At 24.3% G+C, this 19,698-nt stretch overlaps 4 protein-coding genes across 4 annotated transcripts; 1 reads left to right on the top strand and 3 right to left on the bottom strand.

Moving 5' to 3' along the window:
• Window positions 1–647: 647 nt before the first annotated feature.
• Window positions 648–3,140, bottom strand: LOC122712010 (3-ketoacyl-CoA thiolase, mitochondrial). Its single transcript, XM_043931284.1, has 8 exons — window positions 2,831–3,140; window positions 2,341–2,507; window positions 2,105–2,236; window positions 1,665–1,929; window positions 1,388–1,563; window positions 1,093–1,293; window positions 869–1,023; window positions 648–769 (listed from the first exon to the last, which is right to left on the bottom strand). The coding sequence occupies exons 1-8, from the start codon at window positions 2,847–2,849 to the stop codon at window positions 685–687; spliced, it is 1,200 nt and encodes a 399-aa protein (XP_043787219.1). The 5' UTR covers window positions 2,850–3,140; the 3' UTR covers window positions 648–684.
• A 2,811-nt stretch (window positions 3,141–5,951) lies between these two features.
• LOC122711984 (E3 SUMO-protein ligase RanBP2-like) lies at window positions 5,952–16,655 on the bottom strand. Its single transcript, XM_043931226.1, has 10 exons — window positions 16,447–16,655; window positions 15,715–15,940; window positions 15,477–15,653; window positions 15,080–15,392; window positions 8,554–15,002; window positions 8,216–8,452; window positions 7,801–8,145; window positions 6,600–6,994; window positions 6,395–6,520; window positions 5,952–6,324 (listed from the first exon to the last, which is right to left on the bottom strand). The coding sequence occupies exons 1-10, from the start codon at window positions 16,516–16,518 to the stop codon at window positions 6,271–6,273; spliced, it is 8,394 nt and encodes a 2,797-aa protein (XP_043787161.1). The 5' UTR covers window positions 16,519–16,655; the 3' UTR covers window positions 5,952–6,270.
• A 649-nt stretch (window positions 16,656–17,304) lies between these two features.
• On the top strand, window positions 17,305–18,256 carry LOC122711976 (RNA pseudouridylate synthase domain-containing protein 1-like; the record flags this gene model as incomplete). The annotated part of the gene is given in 4 exon segments (XM_043931219.1): window positions 17,305–17,322; window positions 17,409–17,652; window positions 17,719–17,995; window positions 18,082–18,256. Coding segments are annotated over 4 exon segments (714 nt in total), but the record flags the coding sequence as incomplete, so codon positions are not given.
• LOC122712020 (DNA repair protein XRCC3-like) lies at window positions 18,249–19,525 on the bottom strand. The gene is made up of 5 exons (XM_043931300.1): window positions 19,366–19,525; window positions 19,095–19,292; window positions 18,882–19,012; window positions 18,580–18,789; window positions 18,249–18,478 (listed from the first exon to the last, which is right to left on the bottom strand). Exons 1-5 carry the CDS (start codon window positions 19,379–19,381, stop codon window positions 18,269–18,271), a joined length of 765 nt encoding a protein of 254 aa, XP_043787235.1. The 5' UTR covers window positions 19,382–19,525; the 3' UTR covers window positions 18,249–18,268.
• Between the last annotated feature and the right edge of the window lie 173 nt (window positions 19,526–19,698).

The following is a 19,698-nucleotide window of genomic DNA, read 5'->3' as shown; positions in this document are numbered from 1 at the left end:
AAAAATTATTTATATATTCACACCTGAATTTTTTGGTTCATTACTCTATATGTGTTGTATATCAAATCTTCATTTATTGTTGATATGGAAATGAACTGTATCTTCATGTATGTATGTACAGTATATAGTTGCAATAAAACTTTAATTGCAAATAATTTTATCAAAAAATATATTTTTCAGAGTATGAAAATATATTTATCTGCCTATAAAAATAATTAGTAGAGTAATAATAAAAATTTTAATTATGCTTTATTCATTATAATGATAAAAACTCAAATATCTCTTATTATAATTGTTGGAAAAGTTATGGAAATATCTTTATAAAATTTTCTTTTAGTATATATATATGTGTATATATGTATATATATTTTTTTTATATCATAATTTTTTTTAATTTATTAATAACTTTTTAGATTCTATGTACATCATATTCTATTTTTACTCTTTTAAAAATTTTTACTACTTAAATTTGTATAATAAATAAATATTAATTGTAAAATATTTATTCAAAATTTTCATTCAATAAACATAAAAAAATTTTATAATCATTCAATATATATCATTCAATAAAATATAAAAATTTTATAAGTATTTAATATGAATAATATATGGTAATAAAAATAGAAATTTTTCATATATAAAAAAANTATATGTATACGTATATGTATATATATATATCAATGATTAAAGTGCTTCTATCATCAAAGCTATTCCTTGACCTCCACCAATGCAAGCCGAACCAATTCCTAAGCTTCCAGTTTTTCTTCTTCTGCAAGTATATGTATAAAATATATTTTCTTTTATTTTATTTTAAACGTATTTTATTATTTTTATTATTTTTATTATTATATTTTGTATATTTACATACCTTAATTCATGTACTAAATGTGCAGTGATTCTACTACCAGATGCACCCAATGGATGTCCAAGAGCAATAGCTCCACCATCTACGTTTAATTTATTAATATCCAATTTCAAATCTCTAGCACATGCCAATGTTTGAGCTCCAAATGCTTCATTAATCTATATAACAAATGAATAAATGTTTAATTTTTATATTTAAATAAAATAATACTTAAAATTTTTATTTACCTCGATAAGTTCAATATCATTCAAATTTTTATTTGTAATTTTAAGAAGTTTTTGTATAGCTGGAACTGGACCAATTCCCATAATACTAGGTTCTACACCTACAATACTATATCCCACCAAACGTGCCAGTGGTGTAAGTTGTTCTGTTTTAATAACTTCTTCACTTGCTAAGATAATAACTCCTGCACCATCAGAAATACCCTATGAAATAAATTATATGTTTAAAAAATGAAATGAATATGAAATATCCATATTATTTAATTAACTTTAAATAACAAAATGCGTTTCAACATACAGATGAAGATCCTGCTGTAACTAAACCATCTTTTTTAAAAATAGAAGGTAATTTAGTTAAATTTTGAAGAGTCGTTTGAGGTCGTGGATGTTCATCTGTATTAACAACAATATCTTGCTTTTTCACAGTTATTGTAACAGGTACAATCTCCTCATTAAAACGACCAGCATCATTAGCTGAAATAATATTCATTATTTCATATTAATTTTAATATTTCTATTCATTTGTGGTGATGATTTAAATAATTTAAATAATTAATATAAAAAATTATATTTACCAGCTTTCCATAATTGTTGACTTCTTAAAGCAAATTCATCTACTTCTTGTCTTTTTAAATTGTACTGTGATCCAAGTTTTTCTGCAGTTTCACCCATAGCTAAATTGCAATAAGTATCTGATAATCCAAGCCATAAAACATCCTCAAAGTGATATTTTTGTCCTAAACTTGTACCAAATCGAACATTTCTTACAGTAAATGGAACTTGACTCATGTTTTCTACTCCTCCTGTTAAAACTATCTTAGATTCTCCTAATAAAATACTCTGAAAATAATAATCAATTATTTTACATGTTTGTATAATGTTTAGCATGAATCAATTATATTTATTTATTTTAATTTTTTTTAATATTATATTATATAATAATATATAATAAAATAATATTATATTATTTATATATTATTTTAATTTTTTAATATCATATTGTGAATAAATCTACCTGTGCACCACTGACAATTGATTGAAATCCAGAACCACATAATCTATTTAATGAAAATGATGGTTTTTCTAATGGTATACCACATTTTAATGCAACATGACGTGCTAAAAAACCTCCATCACTTGATGATATCTTGTAAATAATAATTATAAATATTATAAAAAATATGAAATATAAATAATAATAATAATTATAGATTTTATAAAAGTATTAAAAAAGTGCTTAATTATACATACTGGTAATACATGTCCAAAAATAACATTATCTATTTTTTCAGGATTTAACTTTGCAGATTGCAAAGCAGATTTAGCAGCAATTACTGATAAATCAGTTGCACTTTTATTTGTAAATTTACCACCAAATGTACCAAATGGAGTACGCTTTGCAGCTACAATAAATATTCCTATGGGAAAAAAAATTATAATTTTAACATGTAATTTTTTTATAAATTTAATTAAAATACTCATAGTTATGATTTTACATTAAAACAATCTTTTCTATTATAAAAAATTTATTTTTTTTATTTAATAATATTTACAAATTTAATTAAAATTTTTTAATATATAACTTATTCTTTCTATTATTAATTTTTTTTTTTATTTTTTTATATTTTTTTTATATTTTTAAGAATGTTTAAAAAAATGGAAATTTTGATATATAATTTAATAAAATATTTTCTATTTTTCTAAATAAATAGTAATAATAAATATTTAGAATTCTACATACCTTTTGTTGCGAGAGACATTGTGAAATAAAATATTTTATAATTAAAATAAATTTAAAATAGAAAATTCAACAATAAAGAAAATATTTCAAATGATATATTAAAAATTAAATGATTGCACGATAATCAAATTTTAAACTGAGTTTATTTCGCTATAGATAGAATAGAAATTACAATATGGTCAAAGTTTAAAGTTCAAAGTTTCTTTCCTATATTTTACCGAATATAGAAAAAAAATAACCAATCAAAGAAAAAGAGAAATGAAAAGAGAAAAATGAAATATCATTCATTTCATAATATTTCGCAATATATTAAAAGAAATCTTTTTTTCTTTAGGTAGGGATAACTTTAGATATTTACATTAGATAATTCCATATCCACCAGAATTTTACATAACTCTCTTATTAGTGAGAAATCAAAAATGATTAAGTCATTATTATTATATATTATATATCTTCAAGACAGAATATGAGGGAAGAAAATTATTGATACATATGTATAGAGTATATAAAAAAATAAGTTTTATAATATAATTCTACATTTTTGGATCGATAGAGATTTATAAACAATTTTTGCACAAAAATAATTTTAATTGTTAAATAGATTTTCAAAACCAGAATTCTTTTTATTGCATTATATAATACTCATCGTAAAATCTCATAGATTGCAAAATCTTTTTATTAAAAAACGAATCCAAAGTAGTTTACGAATTTTCATAAATTATTTTACTCAACTTTTTTATATTTTTTATTGAAGTATTATTATAAGTAATATTGTAAATAATATGCAATTGTAAATAATATGCATTATTACAATGTAAATAATATGTAATTGATAAATCAATTAAATACATTAATTATTATATAAAATATTGGTGAATATTCAATGAGGAAAACAATCCAAAAGAAATATCAATTTAGAAATATCAAGATGTGACTTTTATCAACTAAATCAACAATTTATTGATATCAATTAATATTATTATTCTAATGCTCATCAGAGATCAAATCAATATATGATCTATTAAAGAAAGAGTGAAAGAGAAGATGATCATCATCTTATCAATAATAAATCGACCAATAGGAATGAATCAAAGAAAAAAATCGTATACGTGTTCAATTAAAAGATCATACAGCTTCATAAAATTTTTGGATTACACAAGTTGGAACACAAATCGCGTTTTTTAAAACATAAGTTATTTCAAAATCAAAAAAATGATAAAATTTGAAACGTTTTATTTTTAATATTTTTGGAGTAGAAATCATTATCATGTTCATAAAATCATGTTCATGATTTTATCTATAAATAAGACAAATAAGATTTAAAAAAATATTATTATAAAAATTTATAAAAATTTGTGATATCGAGTTATATGCTTTTAAAGACGCATGTATTAAAACAACATTCTCAAAGTGATATTTTTGTCCTAAACTTGTTCCAAATCGAATATTTCTTACAGTAAATGGAACTTGACTCATGTTTTCTACTCCTCCTGTTAAAACTATCTTAGATTCTCCTAATAAAATACTCTGAAAATAATAATCAATTGTTTTATATGTTTATATATGCGCATATATGAAAACATTTAAGCAATATATGTTAAAGGAAATATGTTGAATATTATAGTTTATTTATGATATAATTTGTGATATAATTTTTTATTAATAAAAAAATATATTTAATACATTTTTTCAACATTGCTTAAACTTGTTCGCGCTCAATCAGCGGCATATGACTAATTTACGATCGCAATTCAATTGTATATTATGTTTAATAATATATATATATATATAATTATATATATATATAAAACGCGTAATTTATTTTGTTATTAAACATATTATAATATTTTTTATTAAATTTATTAATAAAATCATAACGAAAGTTTTTGTAAAAGAAAACGTTTAAAATTATTTCAAAAATTTCCAGTTAATGAATTAGTTGTTGATGTATGATAATTCCAAATCATACATCATAAATCACAATTAATATATATGTATAATCGCTATTTTCTCAACAATATTAATAAGTTTAAAATATTTCAATCTCAATTATCTCTGCATTAAATTTAGATATTCTATGATTCAAAAAAGTCGGAAATATAGAAATAAAATATAAAATAATTCTTGAATCATTGACAAGTTAATTACTTAAGTTAAAACGATAGATATTAAGTATGAAACTGATATTTCTATTATCATAATTTCAATTTAAAGATTGTTTTATATCTTATATCATATTCCATGAAGGAATGGCTAAATTCGCTATTATGAAATTTATTTCTAAATATAATGTATGCATTTTACATGTTTTCTTTATTACATTCATATATAATTTTTATTTATAATTTTGTTGTTATTTGAGTGAATAAATTGGTTGTTTATTCGATTACAAATTGATAATTTGCAATTAAGGCAATCTTTATGATAATTATATATATGATAAATAATTAATGTTAAAATTGTTAAAATTTACATGAGAAAATTATTTTCTAGTTTTGAAGTTTAAAATTTTGCAAACTTAAAAGTGCAAAATTTTTTAATAAGAAATTAATAATTAATTTTCAATATTATGTTTCCGACAGTGAAAGAATTAAAAACTACATAATCAAAATTGACATATTTTCTCTGTCTTTTTTGTGTAATGTTGCTCTTATTATTTATGATGATAAATACTTTTTTGTTTCTACTAACAAATCGAAACTTCCAACGTCTATCTACGAGATGATGTCACTGATATTAAATTCTTTTATTTAATTTAAGACCAATGTATTTCATAAATAATTACAATTTTCATGATTGAATCAAAATAAGATTGTTATACTAAAATGTTGATGAAAAAAGAAAAAAATTTCTTATCCCTGTACTGATCCAATTAATAGCAAATTATTTTATTGAGCTATATACAATATTATTTCATATATTATTTATGATATATTTTAAAAATAAATTATGAAATACCAGTCAAGAATATAAATGATCACAATATTAATAAATATCTTAAAAAGCGACTTTGTTATTTATTTCTATAGATAAAATTCCATTTTTTAATAAATATTCAATGAAATTAAATCTTAAGACATGCACGCACGTTTATTGTAATAAATAATTTTATAAATATCAATAAAGTTCTATATCACATATTAAATTCGAATTTATTGTTAGATACACAATTATTATATTAATCAAATATTTTGATCTATTTTAACAAGAAATTTTTATAAGCAAAATGCATTAAAATTGACGAAAATTTACTTGCTTTCGTAAATTCTTAAATAATTTGTACAATTATTTATTACACAATTACACCCATAAAAATAGATGGAATTGAAATTATTATTTTATAAATTAAAATTAAACTAAAATTAAATATGGTTTATATGTTTACAGGAGAATAAGAGATACAATACTTTCTTATAAGAAAAATGAGGAATCACTTTATTTTACTCTTCATAAAATGGTTCACTGATATCTGCTTGGTATGCATATTCTACTCCCTATAAAGTCAATAATTAAAGTCAATAATTTTTATAATATTTTTATATTTTATATCAAATTTTTACTTACTTCTTGAAAATGTTTGTGCATTTCCCGTGCAACATGAACTGATGAAAAAACGGCACATAAAGTACGTTTTGTTGGTGGTGTTAAAGCATAATCGATTGCTATCCAAACACATTCTTTTTCATTAACCTTAATAAAAAAAGAATTATTGTTAATTAATTTGATATCGGTTAAATTATTATTTAATATTATATTTATATATTTTTACCTCCATTTTAGTATTCATACTAATAATTGTATTGCTTACAATTTCATCTGTTTTATCTGCTTTTAATATTATTCTTTCACCAAAAATATTAGAATCATAATAAATAATTAAATTTCCTAATGCTACAGGTTCCCATTGGTTCTCTTTATTTGTCCTAGTGAGCAAAGTTGCTCTTTTTTCAAAAGTTATGGAGTTTTGATCATCATCATCATCATCATCATCATCATCATCATCATCATCTTCATCTTCATCATCATCATCATCATCATCATCATCTTCTTCTTCATCTTCTTCTTTTATATCATCTACTGCACCTACTTCCTCACATTCTTCATCTTCATTTTCTTCATCTCCATGTTCTTCTATTACTGGACTATCTTTTACATTTTTTCCCCCTATATTTATATAAAAAATATAATCTTTATTTCAATTGCGATTTTAATAATTAATAATTAATATAAGCAAGCAAAAAGATGATATAAAATAATTATGTTATAAAATTATAAGAATATATAGAATAATATACATATATGTATCTTGATATGTTTTAATTTAAATTAGAGGCAAATTTTTATTTTAATTGATGAACAAAATTCAAATTATGTTTCATATCATACCATTTTATTCAGTATTATAATACTAAATGTAGTTGTACAAGATATGTTATTAATATAAATCATATTTAAAAATCATTAATAAGAAAAAAATTCACACTCATTAATGTACATTGACTTAGTAATGAAACTTTATTTATTATAAAATGTAAAATAGTCATAGTTATATATATCTTGCGCTTTTTTTTTTTTTTTTTGATTAGAAATATAAAAAGTGAAATTAAATATGATTTCATAAAATCACACATATCACAATTAAATTTATAATACATAATATATCAAAAATATTTTTGAAACAAAACTTTTAAAATAACAATAAATTTTTTAGAATTGATCTCTTTACGATCGTCTCTCAAAAAGAAATTCTTAATTCAAAAAACTTAATTCTTAATTGTAGTTTTCTTAAATAGTATTATATTTTATAAGTATAAATAAAGCTAACTTAATATGTTTAATAACAAAATAATACATATTTTGTATAGTATGCATATAACACATAACAGATATACATGTACCATGCAGCCAAAAGCAAGGGTTATAAACTAAGGAAAGCATTATAAACAAGAGACTTTCATCTTATTCCTTACGGCTTTCACTTAGTGTTTGTTGAATTTTGTCAATTGTATCCTTGAATTTTGTTGCCAGTACTGGAGATTTAAATTTAACTGATAAGCTCTCTAAACATGGTTGTTCTTCAGCATGATTCATGCCTGCCCACATCCAAGCACGATCCGACGTGCGAAGTCTACTAAAGGTGATGTCTGGAGTAAGTAAAAAATTACATACTACTTTATAAACCTGATCTCGACGTAACAATAATCTGTAACGATTATATTTTGCATGATGTAAGATTTTCATTTCTCCAACACCTCTTTCTTTCCATTCACGTATGTCAGAATCGTATCTGTATAATTTAGCTCTTTCACCAAATACTGAAATAAATATGTAACCAATTAAAAACACATTTATTTTTTCTTTATAGGTAATTATTTTAAGTTATACTTTTTTCTTCTTCTTCTTCTCCAGTATGTACTTCAACGATATCAGGCATAGGTATAATAGGCTCGAAATGAGGATCATAATCATGATCATTTTCATCAACTTGATCATCTTCTTCTTCATCCTCATCTTTTTTTTCTACTATAATTTCTTTTGATTTTTCTGTACATTTGTTACTAATTGTATTTGATTTTGAACCAAATACAGCTGTTCCAGCTCCAGCAAAGGAAAAATTTGGATCTATGAAAAAGAAATATAAATATATGTATATAATAATTTGATTAGTATGTATTTTTAAAAATTTTTAAATTTTATAAAAATGATAATATAAAAAAATATACCTATTTTAAATGCTGACTGAGAACTTTTAGCTGCTAGAGTTGAAAAAGATAAATCCGTCATTGGAAGAAAAGCAACATCACTCTCTTTCTGAGTATCACTTGTTGTAGGTGTTATTGTTTCAAAAGCATTAGTTGTCACAGGATTTGAAATTGTAAAAGATGATGTATTTGTACGTGCACCAGAAAATAAATTATATGAAAATGGTACAGATGTATTAGGAAATACTGAATTGGTCGATTTGACAGATACTTCAAGCGAACCCGTGTTTGTGTTTTCTGAATTAGCTTTTAATGCAGAAGATCCAAAAATAGGTGTAGCACTACCAAGTACAGATGTAATTGTAGTACTTGTAATAGTTTTTGGTTGAGTATTAAAATTATTTGAAAATACTAATTCAGAATTTGTACAAACATTAATGGAACTAGGTTTAAGTAATGTAGAAGAATCTTTTTTTGATATTCCGCCAAAAATATTTTTTCCTGTATTGTCTAATTTAGCCATTCCAAATATAGATGATGTGGGTATTGTAGATGTTGATGTCATAAAAGAAAAAGATGTAGCACAAGTAGTTGATGTTACTTGAGTTTGTGAAGTAATAGGACTACAAATTTTTAAATTTTCAGATATTGAAATATTTTGTTTATCTATCATAGATTTCTGTATTTCATTAGATGAAATTTGAGGCATTATAAAAGAAAATCCTGTTTTTTTATCACTTGATGTAATAGAATCAACATTTCCGAAAGATATAGTTGATGTAGTTGTAGAAATAGAATTTGTTGTAAATTGTAATGTGTTTGTACCATATAAGTTAGGTTTAAAAATAGAAGAAACAATTGTACTAGTACTTGAAATAGGTGTTTGAACAGTTGTAACTTCATTAGATGCAGTACTGAATATAGTAGATTTTGGAAGGAATTGCATTGTAGATGTAGTAGTTAGAGACTTTCGATCCTCTGCAGATATCTTTGATGTTTTTTCAGAACTTTCATCTGTAAATAATGATAGCTTTGATTCTTTACAACCTCTACATCCAGGACAATCTGGTTTTTGTTTATATGCATAAAAATTTTTTGGAAGTTGTAATTTTAACGCAGCTTGTTTTTCTTCAGGTGTTACTTTCATCTCATATATAACTTCAATATCTTGTACTGAAGATACTTCGGTAAATGTTTCTATTTTTGTATCATTTGTTTTTTCAATAGGTGGAAGTGCTTTTTTTGATTCGTCAATTATTTCTTTAAAATTATTTGCAATGTCAGACGTTTTAAAGCGACATGCAAAAAGAGTAGGTTCTATTTCTCCTTCACTATAATCAGCAGCATTCCATATCCATGTTCTTTCATCTTTCGAATTTAATTCAAAATTTGGAAGTACAAAATGATTTAAACATAATTTTAATATTTGTTCTCGTCTCATTACTAGTCTCAGCTTGCCTGTTTCGTTATGTCGTAATAATTTTATATCTCCTATACCACGTTCTTTCCATTCATTTGCAGGTTTATTATATCTAAATAATTTTGCTCTATGACTATAAAGAACTTCTTCTTCTTCTTCGCCTGTTTTAACTTCGATTTTATCTGGTAATGGAATTGTTGGTGAAAAATGAATATCATCATTTTCCACTATTTCTTCCTCGCTATTTTCTTCGCCACCAGATTTTGTTGGAGATGACTTAGTCACAAAATTGAATCCAAACGATTTTCCTGGTGTTCCAAAAACAAATTTTGCATTTGATGCATCTGTTTTTGCATCAGATTTTGTAGCTACTGAAGATGCAGATTTAGAAACATCATTAGAAGTAGGTAAACGAAATGAAAATACATTTGAACCCTTTTTAGTCGTATCTTGCGGAATACCAAAAGTAAATGTAGATGTACCAGAAGAACTTGAATTTATCTGAAAACCATCAATTTTTGGTTTTGGTGGAAGAGATGGATCTTTTGGTGAATCACATGTGACACAATAATTACTTTCAGCTGCATTAAATATATTACAACATTTACATTTCCATGAACCAGTAGATGGTTTAGACATTTGCGAAAGAGATATTTGATTAGAAGGAATGTTTGAAATAATTGATTCATCAGATTCAGAAAAACGTGATTTTTCGCAAGCTATACATTTTATATCTGATACATTATTTCTTATGTAACAACCATTACATTCCCATGAACCTTCTGGTGGTTTGAACATTTCAGATAAAGAATTCTCTGATTTGTGTGTTTGTACAACTTGAATACTTTCTAGTTTTGTCAAATTTTCAGCGATAATACAATCTTTTACCATCTTTTGCTGATTACTGGTAATTATATTGTAAAATTGAAATGCCTGATTGGAAGTTTTAAATGTTGCTGCAAACATTCCTGTTTTATTATCTGATCCACAATTCCAATTGACTACTGTACTGTTACTTTTGTAAGTAAATAACATTTTAGCAAAAACATTGTAATTATAAAAAATTTTTAAATTATTTTCGTCTATCATTAATAAACGAATTTTATTTGTTTTTGAATTCCATAAAATCTTCATTTGTCCAATAGCTCTATTTTCCCATTGTTTATTATCATTGTTATAATATTGAAGACTAATTTTTGCATTAAATAAAACTTCTTCATATTCAGTTTGTAAAGCAGATTTCTCAGTATCTTGAATACCAGCTATAGTAGATGTTGAAACACTTGCACCTGGTGCAGGAGCATGAGGTCTTCTAAGTGAAAACTGAGAAGTATTAGTAGAAATATTTTCATTAGTACCAGCAATATTGTTGGATTGAGAAGACAAAATCGATGTGCTATGAATATTACTTGGTACTGTTGATATTGTTGTAGTTGTAGCTGATTGTAAAGGTGAATTTGTTTTTGTAAATGAAAATGTAAACTGTGATGTGGTTGTTGTTCCTATGGTCGTGCTTTTTTGTGTTGTAGTTATAAAGTTTTCTGCATTTGTAACAGTTTTGTTAAATGTGAAACCAGCAAAAGGACTAATTTCTGATTTGGTAGAAATTTTTGAAGATTCTGTAGTAATTGCTTTTTGAATAATTGGTGTTGATGAAAATGAAAATCCACCAATAACTGTTGGAGTTATATTATTTTGTAATTTTTCTGATATAATAGAATCTGTAGATGCAGTCACATTAATAGATTTTTGAATAGTTTGTCCAGAAATAAATAATGGTGTTTGTTCTGTAATTTTCTGTTCTGATTTTGTTTTTTCTGTTTTTTTACTTATTACAATATTGTCTTTATTTGATGTTTTATCAACATTTTCAATTTTTACTTTTTCAAAAGTAAGATTCGCTTTAGCTTTATCAAAATGTTCCTTGAAGGAAATACCTTCTTCCACAGTTTTGAATCTAATACAAAACTTCTCTAATTTTAATTCTCCATCTGCAAAATCATGTGCAACCCAAAACCACGCCTTTTCATTATTTGATTTAGCAGTTAATTCCATATCTGGTACAAGGTAATGATTTGCACATACTTTTAATACTTGTTCCCTGCGCATAAGTAAACGAACTTTTCCTTCTTCGTTCTTTAATAGTTTAACATTACCTATACCACGTTCTTTCCATTCATTATCTACAAAACGATAAAGTTTAGCTCTTGCACAAAATAGTGTTTCTTGCCCTTCTTCTCCAGTAGTAACTTTAATTTCTGCAGGTAATGGTATAACAGGAACAAAATCTGGTATTGGATCATGTTCATGATCTGAACTATTTGAAGATCCCGTTGAACAAATGGTAATGTTTTGTTTTGATGTTTCTGATGTAGAAAGATTTGCTGGAGTAGTTGTAAAAGTATTTGATAAAGGAGGTAAATTTACTGTTGTTGGTATAGTGGCTTGAGAAGGCATAGAAATTTGATAACAATGTGGAACAGATTGTTCTGTAACGACTGGTGTAGAAGAATTTCCTTGTCTGAAATGTGGAGGAATTGTTACGCTAAGTGTTGGTTGTACAATCGGTACTGTAGTTGGAAGTGTATCAGAAGTGGTAATGGCAACATTGACTGGTGGAATTTTATTTACAAGAGTATCTTTTATGGTTGGCTCTGGTTTAGATGTTTCTAGTTTTTGCAATGGAATTTGCAATGGTTGATTTGTTGGTGGCATAAACAAACTTTGTTGAAGAATATTTTCAGGTATTTTTGATCTTGTATTAGGATATAAAACTGGCATTGAATAAATATTTGGAGGATATAGAGAAGGAATAGCTTGCGCATTTGGATCATTAAATGACATTCCTGTTGGATAATATCCTTGAAAAGTAGTTGAAGGATATACTAAATGAGAATATGGGTGTCTGTGAGAAGATTGAAACATATTTCCAGATATTGAAGATGCACCTGATTGATTTGCATTGTAATTCAAATCATTATAATCATCTTCACTTAAAATACATAAATCTTCTTCTAAATTGGGATTAACATTAACTGTTTGAGTACGTTGTTTCTGAATTTCTTTTCGTAATTCTGTCATTTCTTTTGCAAGTCTTTCCACTATTTCTATTACCGTTTTATTTAATTCCAATATAGTTTTAGTTTGCTCTGCTATTGACTGTATCATATTATCTTTTGAATGAATCATTTGATTTATGGCACGAATTTGAGCATCAAGTCGTTCAGGACTTGGACGTGCTTCAGAACGATTCCGTGATAAATCCAATATATCTTGATGTTGTAGTTTATAAGGAGTACTAGATTGTTTTGGTGTACGATGAATATTTTTTTGTGGTGTACTCAAGACATTAACTGAAGCATTTAATCCCGTTAATGTTGGTAATGCTATTTTTGTAACTGCTTGATCAACAGCACTATGAGCAGATGAATAACTTTCATCCGACATACCATCGCATTCATTTCTACTTAAATCACCTCGTGATAAATCTGGATCAATTCTTTTCAATTTATTTTCAATATCGGCAATATATGTAGAAAGTTCAGAATTCAAAGGATGTTTTGGATTTGTTTCTGGACTACGCAAGCGATCCAATGTTAAATAGAAACATTCCCTTGCTTTTGAAAGCATAATTATATGTTGTGATCTCATTTCAGATGTTAAATTTTCCTTAGGTATAGAACTTATAATTTCATCTGCAAGTTTTTCATACATTTGACCTTGTTGAAATGATGCTTCTGGACACTTCAATGCTTGTAGAGCATTTATCGCTTTTTCATATTGTTTGCTACGTACGAATCGTTGAGCTAAAAGCAATTTACCTTCTTCTAAAGCTTTAATTAATTCTGCATTATTCATATCTTTTCCTTGATAATTAAAAAATTTGGAATTAGTTACACGAATAACTTGATTATTTTGTAATCTTTCAAGAAGCGGAATTGCAGCTGACCAATACATTTCAGATCGTGCTTCTAAATATGGTATATCACTATTTTCTTGATTTATTTCTTTTAGTGTTTCTGCCCTATGATGAAATATTCTTGCTAAATGAACTAAAAGAACAGGATGTAATCCATGATTTCCTAAACAACGAACTACTTCTAAACCTCTTTGTAGTTCTAATCTCAATTCTCCAAGATCATCATCAAGTGGTTTTTGTTTATCCATAGAATATACTTTATAAGCATATGACCACCACTGTTCTTGTGCACAAGTACAAAGTGTATTAGTAAGATCTGCTGGTAATGTAGGTAATTTTTCAGGATTCAAAAGTCCACCATGTTGTTCTTCAATTATTGAAGAAGTGCAGATAGCAGCATTTAAAAATGCATCAATATCAAGACGACTTAAACTATCAGGAGCTGCTTGATGCAAATTATAAACAGAAAATTGTAATTCACAAAAGACATGTGATGTTTGATTTGGATGAAGCCCATTATCTTTATTTTGTGAACCCTGAGGCCGAGCTCTTAAACCAAGCCAAACTTGATGATGTAATGAATCTGGCCACGCTTCTTCGGATATTTCATCAAATCGTTTTAATTCGTTATACGAACATAGACGTAAAGGTGGATTTGAAATTAAAGAATTTGTGAAAAATGATGTTTTTTTACCATCTTGATATAATCGTCCAATAAATATTCTTTGATATATTCGTTCTCGCCATGAATTTGTACAAAATTTATCAATTTTATCTAGCAATTTTTTAGTATTATCTCGAGCATAATCTTGAAGTACATGACCAGCTTGGCTACACCTATATGATCCTTCTCTGTACCATATATGTATTTGATTCTTCAATCTGTCCTTCAAATGCATAGTCCAAACAGCAGTAGGATCTATAGGTGTTACATGTAATGCAGTCAACAAAAGAGGTCCACATAATCTTCCTGCTTCAGACCAACTGTCTTCTCCAGCTTTAATTTTTCGTAAAATTAAACATGCTAAATGAAAATGTAATTGACCCCACATATGTAATAACATGTGTTCAATAAAAGCAGGATGATTAGAAAAATTTTTTGATTTAAATTCAAATAAATTTTGATCAAAACTGCAATATAAAAAAATATTTTAATTTAATAATATTAAATACAATAAATAAAATTTATATCACATATATATACTTACTTAAATACTGCTTGTGTAACATCAGTTATACTTTTTTTAATAATGTTACCTTGTTCTTTAAGGCAAAGTGCTGCATATCTTTCTAACACCGAAATATAAAATATCCAAAATGTCCAATCTGATTGTTTATTTTCTTTACATTTCATAAGTAATTCACTTAATGATTGATACCAAATGATATTATTTCTGTGACTATGTGTTGCTTCTATTCCAGCAGCTTTATTATATGCATCTTCAAGTCTATGATTTCCTATATAGTGCTTGAGCAACTTAACTTGTAAATTCACGTCTGTTTGTCTTACTGATAATTCAGCTAAAAATAATTTTGTTGAAACAAATAAATTTTATTAAATTATATGAAATAATATAAATCTAAAATGAAAAATATATTACGTACATATGATAAGTTTTTCTAAATCATCATCATTACCATTTGGTTTTTCTAAAGTTATTAATTTTTCCTTTAACTCAAAAACTATTGGATGATGTGGAAATTTTTTATCAGCTCTTTCTACTAAATGTTTTATTTTATCATTTGCTATATTGATATCCATATTTGACAATAACTCACATACTGAAAAATATTATTTAAATAAAATATAAAATAAATATGAAATATTTAAAATAAATTATACCTTTTAAAAGAAGATCATCTTGCTTTGGTTCTAATTCAAGGGATATTTTATATTGTGTAAAGGCTGCTTCCTTTTGTCCCAAACCTTCGAGAGCTTGTCCTAATAATTTATGAGCCCCTGCAGATTTATCTCTTATTTCTAAATAATTAGAGACATACTTTTTTGCAGATTCATTGTCTCCCACTTGATAATATAACTTTGCAATATTATAACATCGAAGTTTTTTCTTGAAATTAAAATAAAAATCTCAGACATATATAAAATTAATAACATAAATTTTTATATTATTAATTAATTTAATCATAAATATAAAAAAAATAAATAGAGATAGATATGTTAGTATAAATAAACATTATAACTATTAATAAAATATTTAATTATAAAATATTTTTTAAAAGAATATAAAATAAAATAAAAATTTGTTCTGCAAAATAATAATAATTTTTTTTCTATTTCATTCTTAAAATATTCTTAAAAAATAGCTAAATTATTATGTAGAGGTTAATGCATGTGCATATATTTATTCTTTTCACAATCAAGTCAAGGTCTTTAATACTATACACTTGACATAAAATATAAATTTAAAAAAATAAAAAATTAATATGCATATAAAATTCATTTAAAATAAAAATTATAATTTAAAAAAATTATTATATATAATATAAAAAATTAACAAAGATTATTTAGATAATGTTTAATAATATGGATTTTTTTCTTGAAAAATAACCTTACCTCCTCTGAACTTTTAAGTTTAATAAAAATATCTTTCACATGTCGATCAACATCTTTTTTCGATCGAAACATCTTTAGAAGGTAATACAAAACGTTTTCTAATAATCACTAAAACAATTAATAAACAGTATTCAATTAAAATGAAATTAGAAATACCGTTATTTATAACGAACTCCACGATAAAACTTTCTCCCATAGTACAAATTGCTTTCAAACGGTCTGCATCCAAATCTGAAAACCCAAGTAAGTGCTGCCCTCTGATATGTTTTTAAATTGTTTAAAATATATCTTTTCACAATAAATATTTAAAATATCATAATTCCTTTCCAAAATTAAATAAAATATTTTAAATTTGATATATCAGCTTAAAATTGTTATTTATAAAAATTATTATTACATCACTTATTGCAATCAATATGAAGTTATTAACAAAATTTAAAATAGAAAACAGACAGCCAATATAAAAGTGGAAAATTGTGTAAAATTATACAAAATATAATAAACAATCTTTATTTCTTTTGTTAATATATAACGATTTTCAAAGAATATTTAATATGCATTGTTTATAATTTATATATATTTTGTTTACTTTTATAAAATACAGAAGCAATGATATTATAATTTTATAACATTTTATAAGAAAAACGAAAATTATAATAGTAATTATAATAGTACACAAAATGAATATAAATAAAATATTGTACAATTGCACTACCTTCATTTTTAAATTAATACAAATGTTATACATAAAAAAAATATTTTTAAAATTATATGTAAAATATTTTATTCGAATTAAATACAAAAATAATGTAGATATATTATATCATAGTAAAAATTTTTTGGTAGTTTCTAAACCATATGATATGTATATTAATAGTAATAATCATGAAAAAAAAGTATGACAAAAATGTTTTTAAATTAAAAATAATATTTATTAGTTTTATAAACATTAAAATTTTTAGGATACACTGCAATTTGAATTAAAAAAAATTGTACCAAAATTAGTAAATCCAAAATTATTTCATGAATTTCATTTTGTACATAGATTAGATTATGTGACAAGTGGTGTAATATGTATTGCATTAAATAAAAAAGCAGCTCAAATTGCTTCTAATGCATTTGAAGCAAGAACAGCTAAAAAATTTTATTTAGCATTACTTCATGGACATATTGATGAACCTTATCTTATTATAAATAAAGCAATTGGTAATCAAATCAAGATAATATCTATTTATTTATTTATTATTTATTATAACAACATTATTTTTTTAGGAATTGATATTAGAGAAAAAAAAGGAAATCATAAAATGTGTGTCAGTGATAGCATCTTTTGTGAGAAACCGAAAAAATCTTATACAATTCTTATGGTATTAGAAAGAGGTTTTAGAAATGGAAAGCCAGCTACTAAAGTATTATTATGTCCTAGTACAGGTAGAAGACATCAACTAAGAGTACATTGTTCATACATTGGTCATACTATAATTGGTGATTATACATATAGTGAACGAAAAGATATAGAACCTTATAGAACATTTTTACATTCCTTCAGGTATTATATATATAGAAAAATTATTTAAAAAATGTGTTTATTTATATTTTAAAATATTTTATTAAAATATTTATAATTTTTTAAAGGTTAATATTAAATAATGACATTGAAAATTTAGATATAAGAAGTATGGATCCATTTGTAGCTTCTGATCCAAGAAATCAATGGTCTCCAATAAATATTGCTAGAATATTAGATGAAAATGTATTTTCTGATATTTCCAAACTTATGTAATTAAATACAACATTAAAAATTTATTTCAATTTATTTTATTCAATCTAATGCTTTAATCCCACATCCTTGTATTTCAAATGAAATAATTAGTTCTGGTAAATTTGATGATAATTTAATGCAAGCATATCTTAAAGAATCTATTCTATAAAATTGTATAGAAGTAGTTATCATACTTAACCATGTTGTTCCTAATGTTGGTCGTACATTTAAATTATCATTAAGTACATTATTATATATATCTGTTGTTACCTATATATATATATATATATATATGTATATATGTATAATTTTTGTAAAATATTTGTGCAATTATATTATTAGTTATTACATAAACATATTATTTTTTTTACCTGATTGATACAAACAATACAAATATTATTTTTACATAACTTGTGTAATTGTTGTCCAATTATTCTTAAACTTTTTGCTCTATTATTAGATTCATCTTTCCAATCTTCTACTCTATATGGAGCAGCAATTGAATCTATAACTATTAATCCTATCTTTTGTACAGATATTAATGTTGGAATTCTATGAAGCAAACATATTTCCAATTCTTCCTATAAAAATAAAAAACTATAAAATAAAAAACCTATAAAAATAAAAATATAATATTAACAATTGAATTAATTTAATAAATAATAATACTTACAATAGTAGAAATGTGTTCTACAAATATTAAGTCACCATTTATTCCATGTTTTTTAGTAATTTCCAATTTTTGTATCAATTCTTGTAATCTTCTTGATGGAAATATAGATTCAGTACAAATATATATTGCACCTATAATTAATTAAATATGTTTGAAGAAAAATATTTTAAAAAAATGCTTATAATCTTATAAAAAATTCAATTTGTAAAATACCAGCAGCAAGACCACCCTCTGTTTTAGGTAATTGAACTGTTAAACATAATTGTAAAGCTAATTGTGTTTTTCCTGTACTTGCAGCTCCATAAATTTGTGTAATCCCACGATTAGTTATACCACCTTTAAGTAATGTATCAAATTTCGAACAACCAGTTGTAAGAAATTGTTCATATTCTTTTATTATTTTAGCATTAACTGATATAATAAATCAAAATGAATAACATATTTTATTAATATTATAATATAAAAAATAATAAAATTTTAATACCAAAATAATTTTCCATTATTCTTTTTTTATTTCAAAAACATTTCTTAGATAATTTTATTTTTTTAATGGTATAAATACAGACTAAATATAGAATTAATCTATACTTAATTCAGTGCATTTTTGTTACATATATATTCCGAGTGCTTCCGAACCGTTACCATTTTTGAGTCACATGCGATATTATCGATAAGAAAAATTAACATTTTCGATTAAATTTCTGTAAAAATTTTCGAATAAATATGATTTTGCATTGATTTTGATTTGCATTAATATAATATGTATGAATATAGAAATTGTATAAAATTTAATGTACTTATTTTTTAAGCTGCTATA

Source organism: Apis laboriosa, unplaced genomic scaffold (genome assembly GCF_014066325.1).
Source record: "Apis laboriosa isolate Shangri-la unplaced genomic scaffold, ASM1406632v1 scaffold18_cov149, whole genome shotgun sequence".
Lineage (NCBI taxonomy): Eukaryota > Metazoa > Arthropoda > Insecta > Hymenoptera > Apidae > Apis > Apis laboriosa.
The sequence above is the reverse complement of the archived record's forward strand: the minus strand, read 5'-3'. Positions and strand labels throughout refer to the sequence as shown.

Coding starts and splice junctions, on each gene's coding strand:
- LOC122712010 (XM_043931284.1), bottom strand. Junction 1,930..2,104: donor CAATTGTCAGTGGTGCACAG/GTAGATTTATTC, acceptor TATTATTTTCAG/AGTATTTTATTAGGAGAATC. Junction 1,294..1,387: donor TTACAGCAGGATCTTCATCT/GTATGTTGAAAC, acceptor TTTATTTCATAG/GGTATTTCTGATGGTGCAGG.
- LOC122711984 (XM_043931226.1), bottom strand. CDS start 16,518: ATGTTTCGATCGAAAAAAGATGTTGATCGACATGTGAAAGATATTTTT. Junction 15,393..15,476: donor TTTAGAAAAACTTATCATAT/GTACGTAATATA, acceptor AATTATTTTTAG/CTGAATTATCAGTAAGACAA. Junction 6,521..6,599: donor GTATGAATACTAAAATGGAG/GTAAAAATATAT, acceptor TTTTTTATTAAG/GTTAATGAAAAAGAATGTGT.
- LOC122712020 (XM_043931300.1), bottom strand. Junction 19,013..19,094: donor AGAGGGTGGTCTTGCTGCTG/GTATTTTACAAA, acceptor AATTAATTATAG/GTGCAATATATATTTGTACT. Junction 18,790..18,881: donor TAGAACACATTTCTACTATT/GTAAGTATTATT, acceptor TTATTTTTATAG/GAAGAATTGGAAATATGTTT.